Raw genomic sequence first — 22,450 nt, 5'->3', positions numbered from 1 at the left:
ATGAAATTTGTAATCAATTAAATGGGGCGCAGGTAGCCTAGTGGTTAGAGCGTTGGGCCAGTAACCAAAAGGTTGCTGGATTGAATCCCAGAGCTGACAAGGTACAAATCTGTCGTTCTGCGCCTGAACAAGGCAGTTAACCCACTGTAGGCCGTCATTGTAAATAAGAATTTGTTCTTATCTGCCTTAAAATAAAAATGTCATATTGTATCAGTGTTTGTTAATTAGTTGCTTATTATATTGCTTATATAATATATGTGTGCCCGATGCTGCCCCTCACCCGATTCTCTGCTAGGCCTAGTGTGGTATGGCCTCAAAGGTCTCAAACAAATGATCCATAGCCTATATATAGGCATATATATAGGCATATATAGGCATGCTCGGAGAAGGGCCAAGTTATATTTCTAAGAAAATGTTTGCGCTGCTGGGAGGGTGTAGCCTATATAAAACTAGGCTGCCATATCACAGACTGGTTAATAAAAATAAATAATTAAGATGGGCAAAAGAACACAGACACTGGACAGAGATATGGCTTTTTCTTTGCAACTCTGCCTAGAACGCCAGCATCACGGAGTCGCCTCTTCACTGTTGATGTTGAGACTGGTGTTTTGCGGGCACTATTTAATGAAGCTGCCAATTGAGGACTTGTGAGGTGTCTGTTTCTCAAACTAGACACTCTAATGTACTTGTCCTCTTGCTCAGTTGTACACCGGGGCCTCCCACTCTTTTCTATTCTGGTTAGAGCCAGTTTGCGTGTTCTGTGAAGGGAGTAGTACACAGCATTGTATGAGATCTTCAGTTTCTTGTCAATTTATCTCATGGAATAAATAGCCTTCATTTCTCAGAACAAGAATAGACTGATGAGTTTCAGAAGAAAGTCTTTGTTTCTGGCCATTTTGAGCCTGTAGTCAAACCCACAAATGCTGATGCTCCAGATACTCAACTAGTCTAAAGAAGGCCAGTTTTATTGCTTCTCTAATCAGAACAACAGTTTTCAGCTATACAAAAATAATTGCAAAAGGGTTTTCTAACGATCAATTTAAAATGATAAACTTTGATTAGATAACAAAACACGCCATTAGAACACATGAGTGATGGTTGCTGATAATGGACCTCTGTACGCCTATTCCATAAAAAAATAATTAGTCCTTTACAACATTAACAATGTCTACACTGTATTTGTGATCCATTTTATGTTATTTTAATGGACGAGAAATGTGCTTTTCTTTCAAAAACAAGGACATTTCTAAGTGATCCCAAACTATTGAACTGTAGTGTATATGAGCATAAATAAAATATGATACTCTAAGTTTGTAATATTGATGGGCACCAAAATTATTTTTTATTTTTCAAGTCCATTTCTGCTTGATACCTGGTATTTCAAATTTTATTTCATATTTTGGATGTTCAACACTTATAGACCCAGATGATATATTCATGAAAACAGTGACCCAAGTCTTTCCAGTATGTGAATATAGTACAGTGTGTGAGAGAGAAATTGAGCTGCAGTTCCGACTTAGAGACACTGACTATTCATACATAGTATGTTAAAGAATTCTAATGAATTCTTGGACCACAACTATCTGCCACATTGAAGAACTCTGGGTTAAGTATAAAACACTGCATGTATAAAACTCTAGTTCGGCCACTGCTTACAGCCTACTTCATACAGTACCAAAACAACATGACAATTATTCAAAAATCAAGCCAATTATTCAAAAATCAAACCCATTCAATGTTATTATTATTATTATTTCAATAAAGAAATGACCAAGGCCTGTCATATTCGATTGATGTGTAGCCTACTCTGTTGCACGAGCTCGAGGCCAGGCCATGTCTAGCTAGCTGTTGCCCGGCCCCGGGCTAGCTAAGTTACATTAAGACAAAAAATTATCTGGATAAAAAGTAGGCTACAAATCAGGTGCGCTAAAACGCAAGCAGCGAGAGAAACTTTAACTTTAATTGCATCCTGTGTTCCACTTAAAACCGACTTCTCATAGTCATCATCCTTGCAACCTATTTCTTCTAGTCATCGTCCTTGCAACAAGAAAAACGGCATGGAAAAGCCAACCGCTGCTAGCGCTAGCGTGACAGGGGCTACTTGAGGCGATGGAAGGTTCTGTGCTATCCGGTGTCATTGGGACGTCCCTATCCACTTTAAGTTTTAATTGGACGTGGTTATTAAGGTAAGGTTCCAAATTCAAAATCCAAAAACGCTCTATTTACCCTAACTGGCCCTTATGGTTAGGGTTTACGACGTCCCAACGATCACAGATAGCAGTGACTATGATGCGTAGCCTCTGCGCGGGTGTCGATTAATAAAATGACTCGTGCGAACAAGGCTTTCTAAATGCCCTGCTGCTGCAGCATATAACCTCAATTTAATTCTAATGAATGATGCATGTTCCTTGTGTAGCCAAAACAACGTGTTTTTGTTGGTATATTGGAGCACCCTGTACTGCTTTTTGACTTCTAGCTTCTCAAGGTTTAAAATAGGCCTACTTGAGGAGAAACGGGGAAAAAATTGAGATGGAGAGAACCACTCTCACTATGAAGAGCCTATTGGACACAAGCTGGGCCTCCTGGAAACAGGCCACAGAAACGGTTATAATGAGCCTGCCCAGGATCCTTGAAGCCCTGCGCCGAATAAAGCACCATAGCCATACAAGCTTACACCAAAGTCGGCCTCTGAAGTCGATGACCTGATTAAAGAAAATGTGCACATTTGAGTTGATATTTATGTTTTGGAATTCTTTACTAAAGAAAACGTACATCCTTTCTAACTATAGTATCTGCAAAATGATTGGATAGACGTAAACACTGCCGTGGACTAATTGACACCTGGATGGCTGAGATCAGACAGATGCGCACAGATGAGACCTATGACACAATGGAGAACACTGCGAAAGAGACTGCCTGACAAAACAAGCAACAACTGAGTTTGCGAAGAGGGCGCACGAGGAAGCGGCTTCATGAAACTACAACATGGCTAGATCGGCTGAGCAAAGAACCCAGTGACTTTTTTCTTTAAAACATTTTTAAATTGGTCTTTGGTTAAGATGAATGCAGTCAGAATGTTATTACAGGCCGCTTGAACATCACCGATCTGCACCTATAGGCAGGCGGTATGTGTGTGTGTGTGACACTGCCTGCCGCACGTGTTGCTTAAGCTGTGCCAGTTTTGTAGTTGTAGACCTACTTTATCTTTGAATGTCGGCTAAATGAGCCTGTCATGTGCTGCGATTAATGGTTTTGATGAATCTCTGATTGTGTACTGCTGTCTATGGTGTTGACTACCTGCAGAGCTCTCCGGGCCGTTGTGCTTTGTAGAGCGACGTGTTCTTGAAGTTGAAACATTGTTTTGCGTTTCGCTGTCCGACTTCCAATCTGTTTTTCTTTGTTGTGTTTCGAAACATGCGTCTGGCTATATCTCTGTATGTTGTATTGGACATTTTCTCAACAGAGATGTGTTTCCATCAAATTGACTTGTTGGGGATAAAAGTATGTGCATATAGAAATAACTTTTGCGATTAAATTCCCATGTACCGAATAAAAAATACAAGTTAAATGGGTTTCCATCGCATTTTCAATGCTAAACTGATCGTTTTGTCACTATAAATGTTGCGTATGTATAACGAATGTGCCCACTCTGATATTGGCACGTGCGCTCTAGCCAACCATTTGCAGATACTGTGCGGGTATAGTATACTACATGATGAGATTATTTGTATTTGTCAGACGTCAGCCAAGCATAGATCCTCATGTCACCAGAATAAAACCCTCAATTTTTATTGAAAGGAGCATCAAGCTCATCGCCTTGCACTTTCACCACCCTCTGAAGTTCATCAGAACTTATTTAACCTGTAGCCCAATTAATTAAAATCAAAGTTTATTTGTCACGTGCGCCGAATACAACAGATGTAAACCTTACAGTGAAATGCTTACTTACAGGCTCTACTCAATGCAAATACACAATGCAAATAGTTCGGGTAACCATTTGGTTACCTGTTCAGGTCTTATGGCTTGGGGGTAAAAACGGTTGTGCTTCCTGCTTTAAATTTAGCTTGTAAGCAGGAATCAGGAGAATAGAGTTGTGGTCGGATTCACGAAATGGAGGGCGAGGGAGAGCTTTGTACGCGTTTCTGTGTGTGGAGTACAGGTGATCGAGAATTTTTTTCCCTCTGGTTGCACATTTAACATGTTGATAGAGATTTGGTAGAACTGATTTAAGTTTCCCTGCATTAAAGTCTCCGACCACTAGGAGCGCCGCCTCTGTGTGAGTGGTTTCCTGTTTGCTTATTTCCTTATACAGCTGACTGAGTGCGGTCTTAGTTCCAGCATCTGTCTGTGGTGGTCAATAAACAGCCACGAAAAGTATAGCTGAGAACTCCAGGCAATTTTTATTTATTTATTTCACCTTTATTTAACCAGGTAGGCAAGTTGAGAACAAGTTCTCATTTACAATTGTGACCTGGCCAAGATAAAGCAAAGCAGTTCGACAGTAGTGTGGCCTGCAGTTTATCACAATATACTCAACTTCAGGCGAAATTGCATAATTTCCCATGTTGTCGTGACATTTTTTTATCCAACATTACTTGCAAAGTTACTGACATAACCAAGTTTCCATCCAACCTTTTTAACATCAAGCCATTTTAAGGTCGCTGGAATTATATTTTGGACAAACGTGCGCATGCCTACAGGATACTTTTGAAGTAGCATAATCAGAGGAAAATATTGTGACTGGTTGTGTTTCTGACACATATATCATACATTTTAAAATATAAATTATAAATATTTGGGCTATTTTGAAACTCGCTTGAAAACAATAATGCAATTATTCATTGCATTGTGGTTTTATAGGCTATTCTAGGTAGGATAATTGTATTGTCCCTAAGAGAAAAACAGGGGAGCTGCATGTCTCATGTCTTCACTATTCTTTCATGCGCAATAATGCACCTGGTTGCTCCGCTGACTGTCAGGTTTTCGTATTTGTTATTGTGGATTCATATTGATTGCTTTTATGTGTGATATGGTTGCTTGTTCTGCAGATTTGGACAAATGTCCCTGACGGACACCGCAGCGGGGGAGAAGACCCCCGCAAACAGCCCCTCCACAGTCCAGTCCCATGAAAGACCATCTACTGTCCAGACCCCCACTGATAGTCCGGCCCTCCGCTGACCATGAGTAACCCCACTGAAGTGAAGATCACAGTCAGCCAGTCGCCTAACGCCTCCTCAGAAAGTCAATCCTCTGAAGGCATCGGAGGCAGCAGATTCTCCCGTAGTGATGCGGGGAGCATACTCAGTCGAATAGAGCATACTCCACAACAGCCCCACAGTGGACAGACTAGCACCCAGGTTTATATGGGGTGATAGGATTTTAATACATGCATTCTGTTTTTTTTAAATCAGTTTTGTTGATAGATTTTAGAAATATTATAGTTCTAATAATTCATTTTGGAATGATTAAATGTAATGTATTGAACATCTAAGAATTCTGTATAAAATTAACTGTAATTTGGATTAGTTAATGCTGTTCTAATTAAACATTTAGAACATAACCAATTTCTAAACATTCTTCTGTCCTTATCATTTCATAACATTCTTCAGTATACAGTATACCTGTGAAATACAGAATGTTTATTTTTATTGTAAAATAATGAACTTGGTAATTGTAAAAAACTGTTAATTCGTTGTTTTATTGTCTTTTTATAAGTTATATATTCTTGTAGAATGCCTTTCGGTGTTAGAGTAATGATTAGGTGTCTAAAGACACAGTAGGTGGCAGTGTATTCTGGGAATGGAGCCTTCGTGTGTCTGTGAGGGAGGGACGGGGTGTGTGTGTGGAATGGTGGTGGGTTGGAGGTAACCCTTACGGGTAAAAACCTGCTGATCGATCTCATTCTCTGTCACGCATACTTTCTGCCTCACACACACACACACACAGAGCGACACACGCAGGAGGCGTTTTTCTCCCTCTCCATCAGAAACAACTGACGACCACGCGGGAGAGCTGCATCTTCTGTTTAGGTAGTTATAGCTGGAGCGTATACAGCTACTAGCCTCTACTGCCTGCTTACATCTGTCAGCTGGCCTCCCAATACGTGGATCCTTTTGTGTCCGACTTCCATTGTGCCATCTATAGTGGGGGCTAAAGGAAGTCGCCGCCAGTGGACAAGATGAAAGAACACAGGGGCTGGGACCTCAAAGGCTTACTGAAGAGGAACTGGTTGCTGATTGCGACCATTGTGTCGGTGCTGTTAGGTAAGTGAAAGTGAAGCCCCCCCTAACCCTTTTGTCTGCGCTCGGCTTAGTGTGAAGAAGCCCTGCTTGATGTCACACACTCCCGCGTAGCTGCCTGTCTGTCTCCACTCTCTCTCCTTGCTCTGTCAGTGCACCCTCCCCCTTTTCCCACTCCCTCTCTCCTTTTTGTCTATTTTGACACAATTTTAATCTCTCCTGATGTTTTCCACTGCTGCAGTCCAGGCTTTGAGTCATCCAGAAGCCTGTCTTGATCCTATAAGGATGTGTAGGGCTGGGGGACTGGCTGATGAGAATTGTAAAATATATATATATATATATATATATATATATATATATATATATATATATATATTTATCCTTTATTTAACTAGGCAAGTCAGTTAAGAACAAATTCTTATTTACAATGACGGCCTAGCCCGGCCAAACCCGGACGACGCTATGCGCCGCCCTATGGGAGTAGTAATGTGCATGCATGGGTGTGCATAATGTTGCCTTGTGCATGCTGCGTGTGTGTGCACCTGTGTGTGCATGCAGCTGTGAGGATGTTCAAAGATGGATGCGAACAGTGTGTGTGTGTGTGACTGTGGCTGGTCATACTGTTTGTTTCTGTGTGACTGTTCATTATATGGATGTGCACAGCAGTCTCTGCCACTGCTACGCTGATGCCCACTCTCCTACAGAGACAGGGTTCCCTGCACTGTTGTATGCTGTGCTGCCTCCCAGAGCATGTCTCACTGCCTCAGTCAAACGGAACTAGAGTGAACTGACCCACTCCACTGGCTCCTTCAGTCAGTCAGTTATTCTGCATCAGTCCTTGCAATTTTGAATCCTTGGGACGCCCCCCCCCCCCCCCCCCCCCCCCCCACCCCAAAGTTGAAAAGTTGGTTATGGTTAAGGTTATGATAAGGATAGGTGTTAAGTTTAGGGTTTAAGGTAGGGACGTACCAAGGATTCCATATAGCAGGGTTTCCCAAACTTGGTCCTGCCCACCGTAATGCACAATTTCACACTGTCTTCTGACGCTGCCTGCGACCTGTTGTTTTGTAAAAAACAGCCCTCTGATTTTTAGGGCCTGTCACTGAATTGTCCTGCCCTGTAACCATTTTGTTGTGTTTGCTTGGTTGGACATTTATGATTTTATGGACTAAATGGACTTTGGCTCTGTGGCAGTATTGTGTTTTAAAGGCTGTCAAACCATTAAATGATAAATGCTGCTTTTGAAGGGCCCTCCACAAGGATAATGCAATTTCTGCTTATGCAGTTAGCCACTGGGGACATATGTCATTTCAACGTCTATTCCACGTTGGTTCAATGTAATTTCATTGAAATTACGTGGGAACAACGTTGATCCAACCAGGGTGTGCACAGTGGGTATTTTCAGAATGTAAACCCATAAACCTGACCAAATAGATAACCTATTCCTATTTTTATTTTACTTTCTTGGAAAAAAACATTGTAATTTACAATAACATTGTAACAGTTGCCATGGAGAGGAGAGTTAGTAGAGCCAATAACCCTTATGCATATTCCATGATCGAACACACTTTCTACCGGTGTGGCGATTTCCGGTCAGTCTAGATGTTATCGACGATATAACGTTACTACCACTATGTCGCCGTTTTTTCACTAGGTGTCTTCAGGACTTGCCTCAAATTAATATTAATGATGTACATCGAATTGTTAAATCAGCCTCCGAGACTCCAGCTAGCAAGAATGAAAAGGGGTTCCAGATGTGTATAGGAAGCTACATAGACAACTATGAAGGTGAGTACCAAGTCAGTGACAGATGTAACGTCGGCTAGCTACAATCATTAGCTAGCTAATTTAACTATTAACTGTAACTAGCTAGTTACTTCGTAAAATGATGTAACGTTGACAGAATCTACCTGAGAATGTGTGTATTTTCGTTAGCTTGGTTAAGTTATGCTTGCTAGCTAAAAAATAATTTTTATTCATGTCCTCTACACAGTATTTAACAAAGATACATTGACAGGGGAGAGAGATCACCGTGAGGGCTGCCTGTCACAGGTCCATGAGGAAGAGTGAAAAGCTGCACAGCATGAGAGCAGGGAAAGGTTATAGATAGCTACTAGGGACCTTGTTAAACATCTCCTGTGAGACACTGTCATCATGGTCAAAATGTGTTGGAGACAGTGTCAACTTTTAATCGTATCGGTAGATAGATATTAATGATGGGTCCCAATCCCAATTTAGAATTGGTAAAGATCTTTATTTGGTAAAGATCTGTTGATGCATTGTTTGGTATTGTGTTACTGAGACACAATCTATTCCTGTATAGTTAAAATGAGCCCCTAGTTAGTTATTGTTATTTATGGGCTGCATCATTCTTGTTTCTCACTTCAGTCTTTCATCACACTTATCTTCACAGATGGTGTTAAAGCACTCCGTACCAGTGATAGTGGTCCAAACCACTGCTCCTGTGTTGCAGGAAGTGCTATGTGCAATCATCTGGTGGCCCTTCTTTACCAGACAGCGCACTACTTTCAACTAAACATTCTTTCTGCACCACCAGTTCAAAGCAGCACAGAAACAGAACAGTGTTGGCACAAGCCAAGAACACTTGTGAGTCTATCAATATCCATAAAAAAATGCACCTGAAAAGTATTCAGCCTATGTAACAGTAAATCCTTGTTAATTAAGGTGTGAAGCCAGGTCCGGTTTGATGGGATAGAGTTCCGTAAACCTACTAACTCGTGTGCTGATGGAATAAGTTAAGTTGGAGGTTCCTAGAATGGAAACATTTTAGAAAGCATTTTCTTGTGATTGTTTTTGTATCCAGATGATAAGCCTAAACAGGGCGTCTACGATGTAATGACAAATGTTTGGGACAAAGACTGGGGGGAAATCTATAAATCTGTATATTTTAATTCATTTTATTCGAACTTTTGGGCTTGTGCGGTTTATGGAAAAGTTACTTGAGTCTTTGTCATAGGAATCTCTCCAACCTGATGTTAAGGTTTTAACATGTTTTGCAGAAGTTCTCTCTACAAAGTGCTCAATGGATACATGCCTGACATGGACCTTCTCCGCGTCTCAGAAGCGTATGACAACTTTTCTCCACTTACTGCCACTCTTGTGACAACAATGGAAATGTCAGCTGACGTGCCCCTGGTTGAGTCCGCCTTTGGGCCAGTGCAAGCCGGCAGTGTTCTGTCCTATCAGCTTCCACAGCCAAAGACCCGTGAAATTGTGATGATTGCCGATGCCCCTTCTCCACCAAAACTTCCATTAGATGGCTACAGGCTTCTGTCTTCCCAGTGTGCTTACGTCCTTAGCCATCAGGAGCAGTTCCACCTCAAGGCATTAGAGACAACCTACGAGATGTCACACAAAGTCGAGGTTGCTACAAGGGAGCAGAGCAGTAGCCCGGAATGGGATCAGCTCAGGAAAATGAGAATAAAATCCTCTCGTTTCCTAAAGGTTTGCCATGTCCGGGGAGAGACCTCAGCTGACCACCTAGCTGAGCGGATGTTCAAGGGATCTGGTATGCAGACCATGGAGATGAAGAGGGGGCTAGCCATGGAGCCAGTGGCTGTACAGAAGTACTGCACACTGAAGAATGTTAACTTCTTTCCGTGTGGCTTCGTAGTGCACCCAGATGCTCCGTGGTTAGGATCCTCTCCAGATGGAATCATATATGATCCCAGTGTGAGACCACATTTTGGACTCTTAAGAGGTCAAGTGCCCAAATGTACCAAGTATTGTTGACTGCCCTTACCTGAAGATACAGAATGGAGAGCTGAAGTTGAAGAGATATCATGCTTACTACTGGCAGGTGCAAGGTCAATTCCTTCTCACTTTGTCATCTGTGCACAGGAGGACATCCTAGTTGAAAGGATTTCTAAAGATCTACAGGTTTCAAAAACTAAGAGAGAAGGTTGACCACTTCTATTTTTACCACTACTTGCAGAAGTGTCTCTCGCACCTGAATGGATCCCCTGCATGGGTGCCAAGTTGAGTGGTTTTATGAAAAATAAGTTATTGATGTTCTTGTGAAGAAATCTACAGTAGAATAGATTTGTTAAAAAATATATATTTCTGCAAATGTTCAACGGTTCAGTTAAACAATTACACATCTCTAACATTGTATTCAATCTTGCATTCCGGCTATTCTGTGTTTACTTGATTTCTTTCCTCCACCCCTATTACTCATTGCCTAATTAAAGCCAATACAAGCTCCACACAAACTGATATTCACTACAACACAAATGATTGATACATGTCGTAGATTAACAAATTATTATTTTGCTGCTAGCAAATAAACACATGTTCATTTACACTGGTTTGGCCCATGCTCTGACTAAAGGTCTGTTTTGATAGTTGACCAACAGGCACGCCACTGCAAGTAATTGGTTGATGCTGCCTGAGATGGTTTGTGTCAAACAGCGTGTGCTCCTTTACTCTATGGATCATTCTTTCAACATGTACTCTCAGCCTGGCAATGGATTGGGTCTCTCTAACCTCATGCGCTGGCATCTGTGTGCGTCTTGACAGAAAGGCTGGCCGGTAGACCTTGCACGGAACAATGTAATCTACGAGAAAGCCCTTATCCACCATAAAGGCCATGTCAGGGGTGAGTAAGGAAATAATTCCAGACTACTTGAAGATATCCTTGTCACTCACAGATCCAGCATACAAAGATGACACAAAAGTGACAGCTCCATGTGGTGACATTCCCAACATGTCCTTAAAGGTACAGTGTGACTTGTAGGAAGAAAACACCTCACTCTGCAGTAGTAGTGAAGATGTTGTCTGGCAGTGGAGTTCAGTGCAGTCCATCACTACCTGGGTGTCTGGATAGTCCTTGAACTCCGGTGGCAGGTGGGCTTTGATGGTTTCCTTGGGGATCCATATCCGTGCTGATCCAAGCAGACAGTAGAGGAAGTTGGCCTAAGAGATGATAATCCGGCTCACTGTCGATTGGTGAATGCTGAACCGATGGGCTAAATCCTTCTGCTTCAGACCCAGAGACAGATGAGTCATAAACAAGAAGAACTCGTTGATTGATGGCAGTCTGAACGTAAAGAAACCCATTTTAGTACAATAGTCCTTATATTCGGTTCATAACAACAAGTAAATAATGTTTAACAATTACAGTAAGATCATATAATGTACTCTTTAAGTATTTAATGAAGTTGTCCCTTCCCGGTTTTCTTGGAGTAACAATTGTTTCAGATGGATTGGTGCTTGTGATTCTTATAAACTTGGTCTCTGCTGCCCGCTCAATCAAGTGCCAGAAGGCCATCGGGTGGGTGGGTGTAGCTTGCAAATCTAAAGATGGACCCAGAGTATTTGAATACGAAAAAAGCTCATTACTGTTATTACCTATCTTCTCTAAGCCCTAGCACTAGACATGACCTATCTGCTATTGTAGCCTGTTTTCTTGTTACTGCAATTCGTACTGTAATTCACAGCAGCAAATTTGTTTTAAAATGTTCCGTTATTTAATCTGGAAAGTGGACTAAGAACCAAATCTTATTTGAAGCAACGACCTGGGAGCATTTTTGGGGGTTAACTGAAAACTAGTGTAAAGACAATATACATCCAATGTGCCTACTTAGGCTAATATATGCTAGCCTAATTTTAAATAACAATGAACATGTACTTAAAGTTAAGATGGACTTTGGGATAATATAATTAATAGTAAATAATAAGCAATAGTAATGCTGGATAATAATTATTGTACCCTGTGTAAAAACGTACAGTATATCCTCGTCAGAACCAGCAAATCGCTGTAGATCAGTTTCTCCAGCTTGGCTCAAAGCTCCTCAATTTCTCTTACGTGCTCATGGTTTGCCATTAGGGCCATTTCCAGGGCTGCGGGTTCAGGGACTGCACAGTAATCATGGGTCTGGACCGGATCAGAGACTGCACAGTCCATAGGCAGTGCACCTTGTTCTTCACCCCCCTCAGTCGGAGCAGGAGGTCTTTCCCAAACACCAGGTCTCTTTTGAATGTGCCATTTCCACGTGAAGACAGTATGAACAACACCTCTTTTTAGGTATTGTCGCCCCCCCCCCAATTTTCCCTCAACAAAGTCACTTTCGACGAAACGTGTACTACACACCTTTGTGTGTTTGGTGACAGTAAAGTTGTCACGACGTAGTGCCACCAACCACCTTTTTCTGAGCTCTACATCGGGAAACTATGGAAGCTCACAATAACATTACATTTGGAAGACACTGAAAAGAGGCACTGAACAATGTTCATTAGCACCTCCTTCGCCTAAGATTGAGTGTTCTGATTGAACCTTGATTGTTAATGAATTTCATCCTCAAAATTGCAGAATATTACTTACATTAACAACTCTATTCTTTAGAAAGTGTCATGGAATCTTGAGTGACCACAGAGAGTCAACACCTCATTTGGATTACATACTGAGATGGGCACTCTGTCAGTCTGTAATTTGGTTGGTTTGCCATGTAATGCCTTAAACAGACACACAGTTCTGCCATGAGATGTCACACTGTAATGGAAAACTAATGGTAATTATTTGTATTATTAACAGTAAAATAATTGCTGTATTTCGAATGGCACTGTAATTCCACTCCACAGAAAACAGTACCGTACCCTATTGTTGGAGTGCCAAAAACCTTTTGACCCCTAGTGGGTGCATGGTATTTTAAATGAGCATTTTTGTCATTTCCTTTTGGTCTGTTTTGCCATGTAGTTGCTGCTTGTTTGGAAGCCTTTGTAACGCCTCTAGAAGTGCAAATATTTATTAATATGCTGCAATGATTGGAAGCACTTTACCTAGCAGCCCAACCTGGTTTCAGAGCATTTCTTATTATTCTGTACGTAAATTCGAGACACTCCATATGTTACGTTTTTGTATAGTTATATAACACAGATGGCTACCAAAAGGCAAAAACGAAAGGAGGGTGGTTGGTCGGGGTGGAAGGATGGGCGTATAATGCAAACGTCAAGAATGATAAAATTATAAAGTTGTCCATGATGAGATGCGAACTCGCAACCTACAGGTTGCTAGACTTTTGCGTTATATGTTTGAGCTATTTTCAAATCTCATCACGGACAACTTTATAATTTTAGCTAATTAGCAACTTTTCAACTATTTAATACTTTTTAGCTACTTTGCAACTATACTGAACAAAAATATAAACGCAACATGTAAAGTGTTGGTCCCATGTTTCATGAGCTGAAATAAAAGATTTGTTTACAACCCTGTTCGTGAGCATTTCTCCTTTGCCAAGATAATCCATCCACCTGACAGGTGTGGCATATCAAGAAGCTGATTAAACAGCATGATCATTACACAGGTGCACCTTGTGCTGGGGACAATAAAAGGCCAAATTTTGAGGGAGAGTACAATTGGCATGCTGACTGCAGGAATGTCCACCAGAGCTGTTGCCAGAGAATGTAATGTTTATTTTTCTATCAAAAGCCGCCTCCACCGTTGTCTTAGAGAATTTGTCAGTACGTCCAACCGGCTTCACAACCGCAGACCACATGCAACCACGCTAGCCCAGTACCGCCACATCTGGCTTCTTAACCTGCGAGATTGTCTGAGATCATTATGGACAGCTAATGAAACTGAGGAGTATTTCTGTCTGTAATTAAACCATTTTGTGGGGGAAAACTAATTATGTTTGGCTGGGCCTGGCTCCCCAGTGGGAGGGCATATGCCCAAAATGCTCTGAGACCAGGTTGCTGAGCAGCCAACCTGCTTGCACTAATCCCATATAATTACAGTAAAATACTGTGAAATACAAACCGCTCTCCTCAATGAATTTCATTAATTAATCCATTCATTCTGATTACAGTAGCATTTACACAGTACTTGCTTCAATACCATATTTGTATTACAGTAGGTGTACTGTAATATGAAATACATATTTTTACTTGCCACAGAGCTGCCTGTAAGCTACTGTCAAAATCACGGTAACGGCTTTACAGTGCACATAAAAGTTCACTACTACACCATGTGGCCTCTGTTGCTGGCCATGCTTACTCTCTAGTAGCATGGCAGCCCTTCCATGCCAGTTCTGTACTTAAGATATTACATGGGCGGGATTGTTGGACTACGTCTTGTATGTTTAATTCATAACATAAGTAATTTAGCTTTGCCAATAACTGTCCTATTGTGGCATGCTGCAAGATTTTACTCTCCATAGGCCCTGTATTCATAAATAGTCTGACGAGGAGTGCTGATCTAGGATCTGGTCCCCTCCATATCCATATACTCTTATTTATTATTATCTAAAATACAAAACTGATCCTAGCACACATACTCTGTGAATACAGACCCAGATCTCAATAAATGTGCCGACTCATCACATTTTGAAGGAATCACGTTATTTTACATAAATTACCAGATAGAAATTGCATCACAAAATGGTAATTACTTTAGCAATAAGGCCTGAGGAGGTGTGGTATATGGCCAATATACCACGGCTAAGGGCTGTTCTTATGGAGCCCTTACAACCTTGCCACCATTACCACAATCACCACCACCATTATCAACTTACCTGGTAAAATAAATAAATAACATTTTTGTTTTTTTACTACCACAGCCACCTCCGGTGTGGAACAACTTCTGTACAGTATATCATGAGAGGGTTTATTTTGAATTAGGAATGATGTAACCTATTGAGTTACAATTCGCTGTGTCACCACTTTTCCCAACCTTTCACAGGGTTGTTTTATGGTGGCTTGTAGTGGTTGATGACACACAGGGTGGGGAGGATGGAAGTGGATCAGCGTAACGTTTATGGGCGAACCCCCCTCTCCACCCCATAAACGTTACATACAGTGTATTTCACAATGTCACAACCTTAAACCCATGTCATGAAACCCTGTGCAAAGCAACAGTTATGTAACACCTTGCCCATAAACTAAAAACGAGAAAGTCACACAGTCATAATACTGTGATAGCCTACTTGGCAGCTCTTAAATAATAGCGATGCTTACATTTTAATTTGACATGGCATGCAGGTCAAACACCAATGTTGTTTCTTTTGTCATCATTATATCTCCCTCTCTCCCACTACATTTCCACAGTGAAAATCCTTCATATTCAGTGAATGGGTAGTGTGGGAACTGGGAACTAAACTTGTGATGTATTGAACAAACCTTGTACTGAACTAACCTTCGTAAACTAACCTTGTTCAACTCTCTCTCTCTGTCTCGTTCTCTCAGGGATAGGCCTTGGTGTGTTGGTTAGGGAATATGCCTCCCTTTCCCACCTCGATAAGCAGTATTTTGGATTCCCGGGAGATATCCTGATGCGGATGCTCAAGCTGGTCATCCTGCCCCTCATCATCTCCAGCATGATAACAGGTAACTTGGGATGAATTGTATCTCAACAGCTCTATCTCAGTCACTCTGTTACTATGCTTAATGAAGGGGGCCATCAGAGAATGTGTACAGATATCTTAGTCAACGACAACTAAAATAGTCCTAGTCATTGAGAGGACTTGTTGACAGACATGCTTCCTTTGGGTGACCAGGTCTTGTTTGTGTTCACAGGAGTGGCCGCCCTGGATTCGGATGTTTCCGGAAAGATAGGTTTGAGGGCTGTGGTTTATTACTTAACCACCACCATCATTGCAGTCATTTTGGGTGAGTTAAAAGTGCCTGGTCTCACTCCCTTTGAATGACATTTGACTATTGAATGATGGGGAACATGTTTTTCAGGTATTGCATTGGTGATAACCATCAAACCTGGTGTCTCTCAGAAGGCAGAAAACATCGACAGGACAGAGATCACACAAAACGTCAACACCGTCGACACACTACTGGATCTTGTCAGGTGACAGCTTCCAGTGTTTCCCCTATAATTATTTTCAGCAGCGGTGGCAAAGTTAGTTTGAGGGAGGGGTGACCGAACCAATTTAGCAGTCAAATAAATGAATATGATAATTAAGTTGATAGAATTTCTATAAAATGCCCATTCTACATCAGTCAGAGATGCAGTGAGTAACATTTGGCTCACATTGTTGTCATCTCAACATTTGTCCTATTCGATCCACAGAAACATGTTTCCTGAAAACATAGTGCAGGCTTGTTTCCAACAGGTAAGAGTCTTTGTCTGATTTGTACATTCAAGCTTAAGGTCACTAGCCTGGTCCCAGATCTGTTTGTGCTGCCTTGTCAACTCTGATGAGAATTGTCAAGACGGCACAAACAAATCTTGGGGCAGGCTATACAATCACTGCTCTTTGAGGACAAAACATGGTTTACATTCAAATGTAACCATGTCAAATGTTACTATTTTAATTCAACCAGTACAAGACAACGCGCAAAGAGTTGGAACCCTCTAAAGTGAAGGAGAACACTACAACCACAATGTTCCCTCCTTTCTCTACCACTGTCATGGCAACCATTTTCCCCCCAGAGGTAGGTGTTACTGTTTATCCGGTGTTACTGTTTATTCGCCTGTGTGTCAAGAGCTGTGACTTGATAGGATCGAAGCTGGCTCTAAACAAGCTTTTCTTACTTGTTTAGAGTTCATCCGATGGCTATCTGTCCAATCACAATCTTTTGTGGTATGAAAATGTATCCATGTCAGTCTTTTTTTCAGATGAGCCTTGGTGCGTTTACACATGGCTACCCACATCAAGTGTGATGGCTATGACCACAGATCAACTTGCAGAACATTATAATGCCACTGTGGGGACAGGGGTCAATATGTTGTGATCTGAGGAAAAAGCACAAGAAAATGGCTGTCGGCCCACTGAAACACAGTACTTCACCTGTGGATTTTTTGACCAAAATCTATTTATATTTTTATACTTGCTTCCTTATTTCTCCTCTCTGTAGAACATCACCAAGGACTATATAATAGTTGAGTCATATTCTGATGGGCTCAACGTGCTGGGCCTCATCGTGTTCTGTGTGGCGTTTGGCCTCGTCATCGGCAAGATGGGTGAAAGGGGACGCATCCTGCTGGAGTTCTTTGATGCTTTAAATGAGGCCACCATGAGGCTAGTTCAGATTATCATGTGGTATGTAACTACAGGCCACCATGAGGCTAGTTCAGATTATCATGTGGTATGTGGGGCGGCAGGGTAGCCTAGTGGTTAGAGTGTTGGACTAGTAACCGAAATCTGTCGTTCTGCCCCAGAACAGGCAGTTAACCCACTGTTCCTAGGCCGTCATTGAAAATAAGAATTTGTTCTTAACTGACTTGCCTAGGTAAATAAATACATGTAACCATGAGGCCACCATGAGGCTAGTTCAGATTATCATGTGGTATGTATTCCTGAGTTCACGTGCTACTCGGAACTTGGACATTTCCGATTTGCGAACTGGTTGAAACACAACCAGTGTTTTCTAGTTTCCACTAGCATATGAACGCGGCATAAGTACAGTGTAGTCTACAGGCTATCTTTACTAATACACTTTTTTTTTTATCTTAAAATTCACCCTCCATCTCACTTAGCTACACTACAAATGTTTAGAATCTTGTAGTTCACATTATCTATTTTCTATGCTATTATATGAATGTACTGTAGTATTCAATGCTAATCCAGTGGAGGAGGTGATGGTGGAAATGTGGATAGCATTAACATAACCATTGTTATTATTACAGCTATATGCCAGTGGGGATACTCTTCCTCATTGCTGCCAAGATCATTGAGGTAGAAGACTGGGAGATCTTCATGAAGTTGGGCATGTACATGGTGACAGTTTTGAGTGGGTGAGCCTAAACCAGCATTCTCTCTCTCCACAACATTGGTAGATGTTGGTATAATTTCATTATTCCAATATGTTTTCATTAATTGAATTCACTTAGTCTATTTTATGAGAATTTGTAAGATTCTTATTTGCATAAAATAGACGGAGACCAGTCTTATCAAAATTAGAAAATAGTATTTATTCTCGGAGCGCGCTGCCATGTAACCACGAACAACAGTTTATATACAAAATATGACGTCATTGGTTCTAGAATGAATCTCCTCCTCTCGACCAAGACAAAGCAGGTTTAAAAGTTCATTCCGACCTACTAGCGCACACACGACACACAATATAACTGAATTAACTCTTGATCCCTCACCATTATCCATCACCACTTAGCTGACAGTTCCAGCTAATGCAAAACCTAAGAAAACACACAGTCTTTATCTGAACATTCCCGTGCTAAGTTGAGTCGGTTCAACCATAGGTTAATTACCCTTTCTGCTTACTTAAATAAAAAAAACACTTCCAATCTTCTCCAACCTGGCTGGAATGGTATTTATTTTATTTAATTACCCCCTGTTTCAGGCTCCACAATCCCTCACTTATGAATTCATATTGTTAATCAAATATAATAAAACAGAGTATAAGTTTACTTAGTTACAGTTCTATTTGAAATGGGGATATTGTTTAGTCATTTATTCATACAACTCCTAACAGTAGATTTATAGCTGGCATTAGGGTCCAGTATTCTTGTAAAGATACTGTAAAATGTCATCTCTGTCCTGGCAGATAAGAACCAAGGACATTTAAAACGGCTTAACCTGCAGATGTGATAATGAGGCCTTTAGCGGACACCTGTCCAACCATTAATTTTCCGGACAGAATTATGCTTCTGCGTGAACAGGAAAATGATTCTCCAGAGTCTAGTGGGGGGGAACGCTGTCCTGTGTGTCCTAAATAGCACTCTGTTCCCTATATAGTGCACTACTGTTGACCAGAGGCCTATGTGCCGTGGTCAGAGTAGTGGACTATAAAGGGAACAGGGTGCCTTTTGATACCCAGCCCTGTTTATTATTTTATTATAACCTGGAGAAGAGCCCTAGTTAACCCCCAGGGATTAGTCAGCTATTTCTTACAGTGAGCCAAAATCAAACACTTTTTTGTAATGTTTTACTTTTCTCCTCAGCCTAGCTATCCATTCTACTGTTTTTTTGCCGCTGATCTACTTTGTCATTGTGAGGAAGAACCCGTATACCTTTGCCTTGGGGATGGCTCAGGCACTGGTCACTGCTCTCATGATCTCTTCCAGGTAAGCCTCGGTCACTGTTGGGGATCATACAAAATGTTGTATATAGCAAAGCATAGCAGTAAACGCTGACATATCTATTTATTTATCCATTAATTTAATACATCTATTTATCCAATCCATCCATCTGTCCGTTCTTCCATCCATCTGTCCAATTATCCACCTACCTGTCCAATTATCCATCCATCCTTCTTTAACCTAAATGCTACCTCCCTCTAGCTCTGCCACCCTGCCTGTCACCTTCCGCTGTGCCGAAGAGAACCTCCGGATCGACAAGAGGATCACCCGCTTCGTGTTGCCCGTGGGCGCCACCATCAACATGGACGGTACAGCTCTCTACGAGGCTGTCGCTGCCATCTTCATTGCCCAGCTCAACAACTATGATCTTGACGTGGGTCAGATTGTCACTATCAGGCAAGTCCCCAACACCTTGGGTTGACAGGGGATTGTGTATTTCGATGTACTCATTTTGGGCAGGTGAAAGTGTCTTGGCATATTTCTAACCAGACGGAAAGTCTTTGGCGTCCTCAGACTTCAGAATGGGTACGCCACCGAGTGATGTAAGGAAACATGTATTTGTGCGTGACAAAACAGACTTCACACTGGAAGCTCAATCATAATCAGTTGAAATATGTCATGGCAGTATGTATGTTAGTATCATGTATCAAGCATCAAGTTACTGACCTAATAATATAAAATAATTAAAATTGTAATGAGGGTAATTGACTGTTTCCTCTGATTTTAGTGTAACAGCAACAGTAGCCAGCATCGGAGCTGCCGGTGTACCTAACGCTGGTTTTGTTACCATGGTGATTGTGCTGACTGCCGTTGGACTACCGGCAAATGATGTCACTTTAATTATTGCTGTGGATTGGCTGCTGTGAGTAATACCTTGTTGGGTGAAATATTGTCAAGAGAAAATATTGTTTTAATGATTAATCCAATGGTGTGACGTTTTAAAGTTAGACTCAGCAATAGAACATCACCATACACAGTGAAGACAACAAAAACATAAATCTGCCAAGACTACCACTACTTTCTCTTCCCCTTAAACAATGCCCAGGAGGGACGGTCTTGGCAGGTTACGTTTTGTTGTTGTTGAAGTTTACCTGCAGTGTAGGATGACGTCGTATTGCAAAGTCTACAGTATCTTTAACTGATTATCAACGGACAATGTTCACTCGCCATTTCAGAGACCGCTTCCGCACCATGATCAACGTGCTGGGAGATGCCTACGGAGCTGGCATCGTTCAGAAGCTGTCCAGGCGGGAGCTGGAGAGGATGGACGGCACCTCGGACGTGACTAACCCCTTCGCCCTGGGGACCACGCTGGACAACGAGGAGTGTGAGAAGAAGTCCTACGTCAACGGCGGCTTCACCGTCGACAAAACCGACGCCATCTCCTTCACCGAGACCTCCCAGTTTTAGGAGGAGGGGGGGGGGGGGGGGGCAAAGAAGTGCCAATGCTGCTAGATGTTTAGCCTGGTTCTGTTTGTAGCCTGGTTCTAGATCTGTGACCAACATTTCCTGTTGATGCAGGATTACTGCTGGAGGATTATTTTCCTGCTGCAGCACACTGGCTCAAATTAAGATCCTACATCTGTAGCAATATCAGCCACCACCATCTGTTCTATCTTGATTCTCTTTCCAGCACTGTCCCCGATGATCAGTATGTTTTTTTAACCACAAGTGGAAATCCTCAGCAGCCCTTAAAATGAGCTGGGCTGTATCTGAAATGACACCCTATTGCTTAACTAGTGCACTACTTTAGACCAGGGCCTATGTAGAGAATGAGGTGTCCTTTGGGATGAACCCATGCTCTCTTTTACCAAAAGAGCTTCCATTGTTATGTTGACATAGTGCCGACAATGTACACATTCACTTTTGAATGAATCAATACTTTTGCTATTGTTTTTACATAGAGGGAGCAAAGGAGACTACAAGAGCCAGAGCTTTTGAAATGCATACCTACAACGCGTGTGTGTAACTGAAATAATATATCGCCGGACTGAGCTGTGTATATGTACTGTGAAAGAGCATGGAAGAAGAACTATGTTCTTGATGTTCAATACACTGTATATTGCAAAGATTCAAACACTTTGTTTGCTCTTCAGAAGCAAATTATTTTTGTGTGACTTATTTCGTTTTGTTCATTTTTGTTCTGGGGGGGGGGGTCAGATACAAAAAAACAATCAAAGAAATCCATACAAAGACAACCCCAACCCATTCCCCCCCCCTTAGTCTCCACCCACCTGCCCGCATTCTCCCTCCCCACTCAGAAACCATGCCTCCCACCCCATCTAGCCCTCCTCCCATAGAAAGCATGCCTCCCATCAGTCCCCCCCCATCCCCCAACAACATCCAGAGACCCCCGTACCACCCCTTCCCGTGGGCCTGAAAGCGGAAAAAAAGTTTAAATAAATATATATAATTGGTTTGTATGTGTGGCGCTTTAGCTGAGATTGTTCTTTACATAGTCAAGTATATTTGTTGGTGAAAGTTAATGTTCTTAAGCTTTACAATATGTGCCAAACATCTTATTCATTAATTCATTAACTTTATATCATTCATCCATGTAATTTTATTGCATGAAGCAATATTACAAATATATACAGTGGGAAACTTGTGATGAACATAGACCTGCTGAATGTCTTTTTCAAGTGACCAATAGCCTTTAAGAAAGTAGAGTTGATGGGCACACTAACGAGGTTTGAGTTATGAATTTAATTGAATACTGTGAAATATTTTCTTAATGAATTGCTAAAGAGGATGACTTTTTAATAAGGATGGTCTTGACAATAAAGGCTTTCTGATAACGAATGCTAACTTTAAACGCTTCATGTTTGTTTGTCAGAGAAACAAAGAATTGTGGGGCTTCTGAGGCAATGTTTTGGAAGACCCAGCAGTAGAATCCAGGAATTCAATTGAATGCAGTTAGTACATCTTCCAACATCAACCATGAAACCTTAGTTAGAAACAAAGCCTTCCAAACAGCTCATTATGTAATAACTTTATGTAGCCTTACTTTGGGCCAGCAGGTATCCTAGTGGTTAGAGCGTTGGGCCAGTAACCAAAAGTTTGCTGAATTGAATCCCCGAGCTGACCAGGTAAAAAATCTGTCATTCTGCCCCTAGACAAGGCAGTTAACCCACTGTCCCCCGGTAGGCCGTCATTGTAAATAAGAATTTGTTCTTAACTGACTTGCCTTGTTAAAGGGTAA

General features: G+C 41.6%; 1 protein-coding gene across 3 annotated transcripts; it reads left to right on the top strand.

The window, feature by feature from the left end:
* The first annotated feature begins 5,832 nt into the window (after positions 1–5,832).
* Positions 5,833–22,050, top strand: LOC110500880 (excitatory amino acid transporter 3). Of its 3 annotated transcripts, none has more exons than XM_036958098.1 (12): positions 5,833–6,263; positions 15,441–15,581; positions 15,771–15,863; positions 15,939–16,053; positions 16,276–16,318; positions 16,530–16,640; positions 17,064–17,248; positions 17,836–17,943; positions 19,111–19,233; positions 19,450–19,644; positions 19,976–20,110; positions 20,424–22,050. In XM_036958098.1, the coding sequence occupies exons 1-12, from the start codon at positions 6,179–6,181 to the stop codon at positions 20,656–20,658; spliced, it is 1,569 nt and encodes a 522-aa protein (XP_036813993.1). In that variant the 5' UTR covers positions 5,833–6,178; the 3' UTR covers positions 20,659–22,050. The 3 variants fall into 3 exon arrangements, with proteins under 3 accessions (XP_036813993.1, XP_036813994.1, XP_036813995.1); XM_036958099.1 differs by lacking the exon at positions 5,833–6,263 and adding an exon at positions 7,801–8,027; XM_036958100.1 differs by lacking the exon at positions 5,833–6,263 and adding an exon at positions 10,582–10,857.
* Positions 22,051–22,450: the final 400 nt, after the last annotated feature.

This window comes from Oncorhynchus mykiss, chromosome 21 (genome assembly GCF_013265735.2).
Source record: "Oncorhynchus mykiss isolate Arlee chromosome 21, USDA_OmykA_1.1, whole genome shotgun sequence".
NCBI lineage: Eukaryota > Metazoa > Chordata > Actinopteri > Salmoniformes > Salmonidae > Oncorhynchus > Oncorhynchus mykiss.
This window is presented reverse-complemented; position numbering and strand designations above follow the sequence as displayed.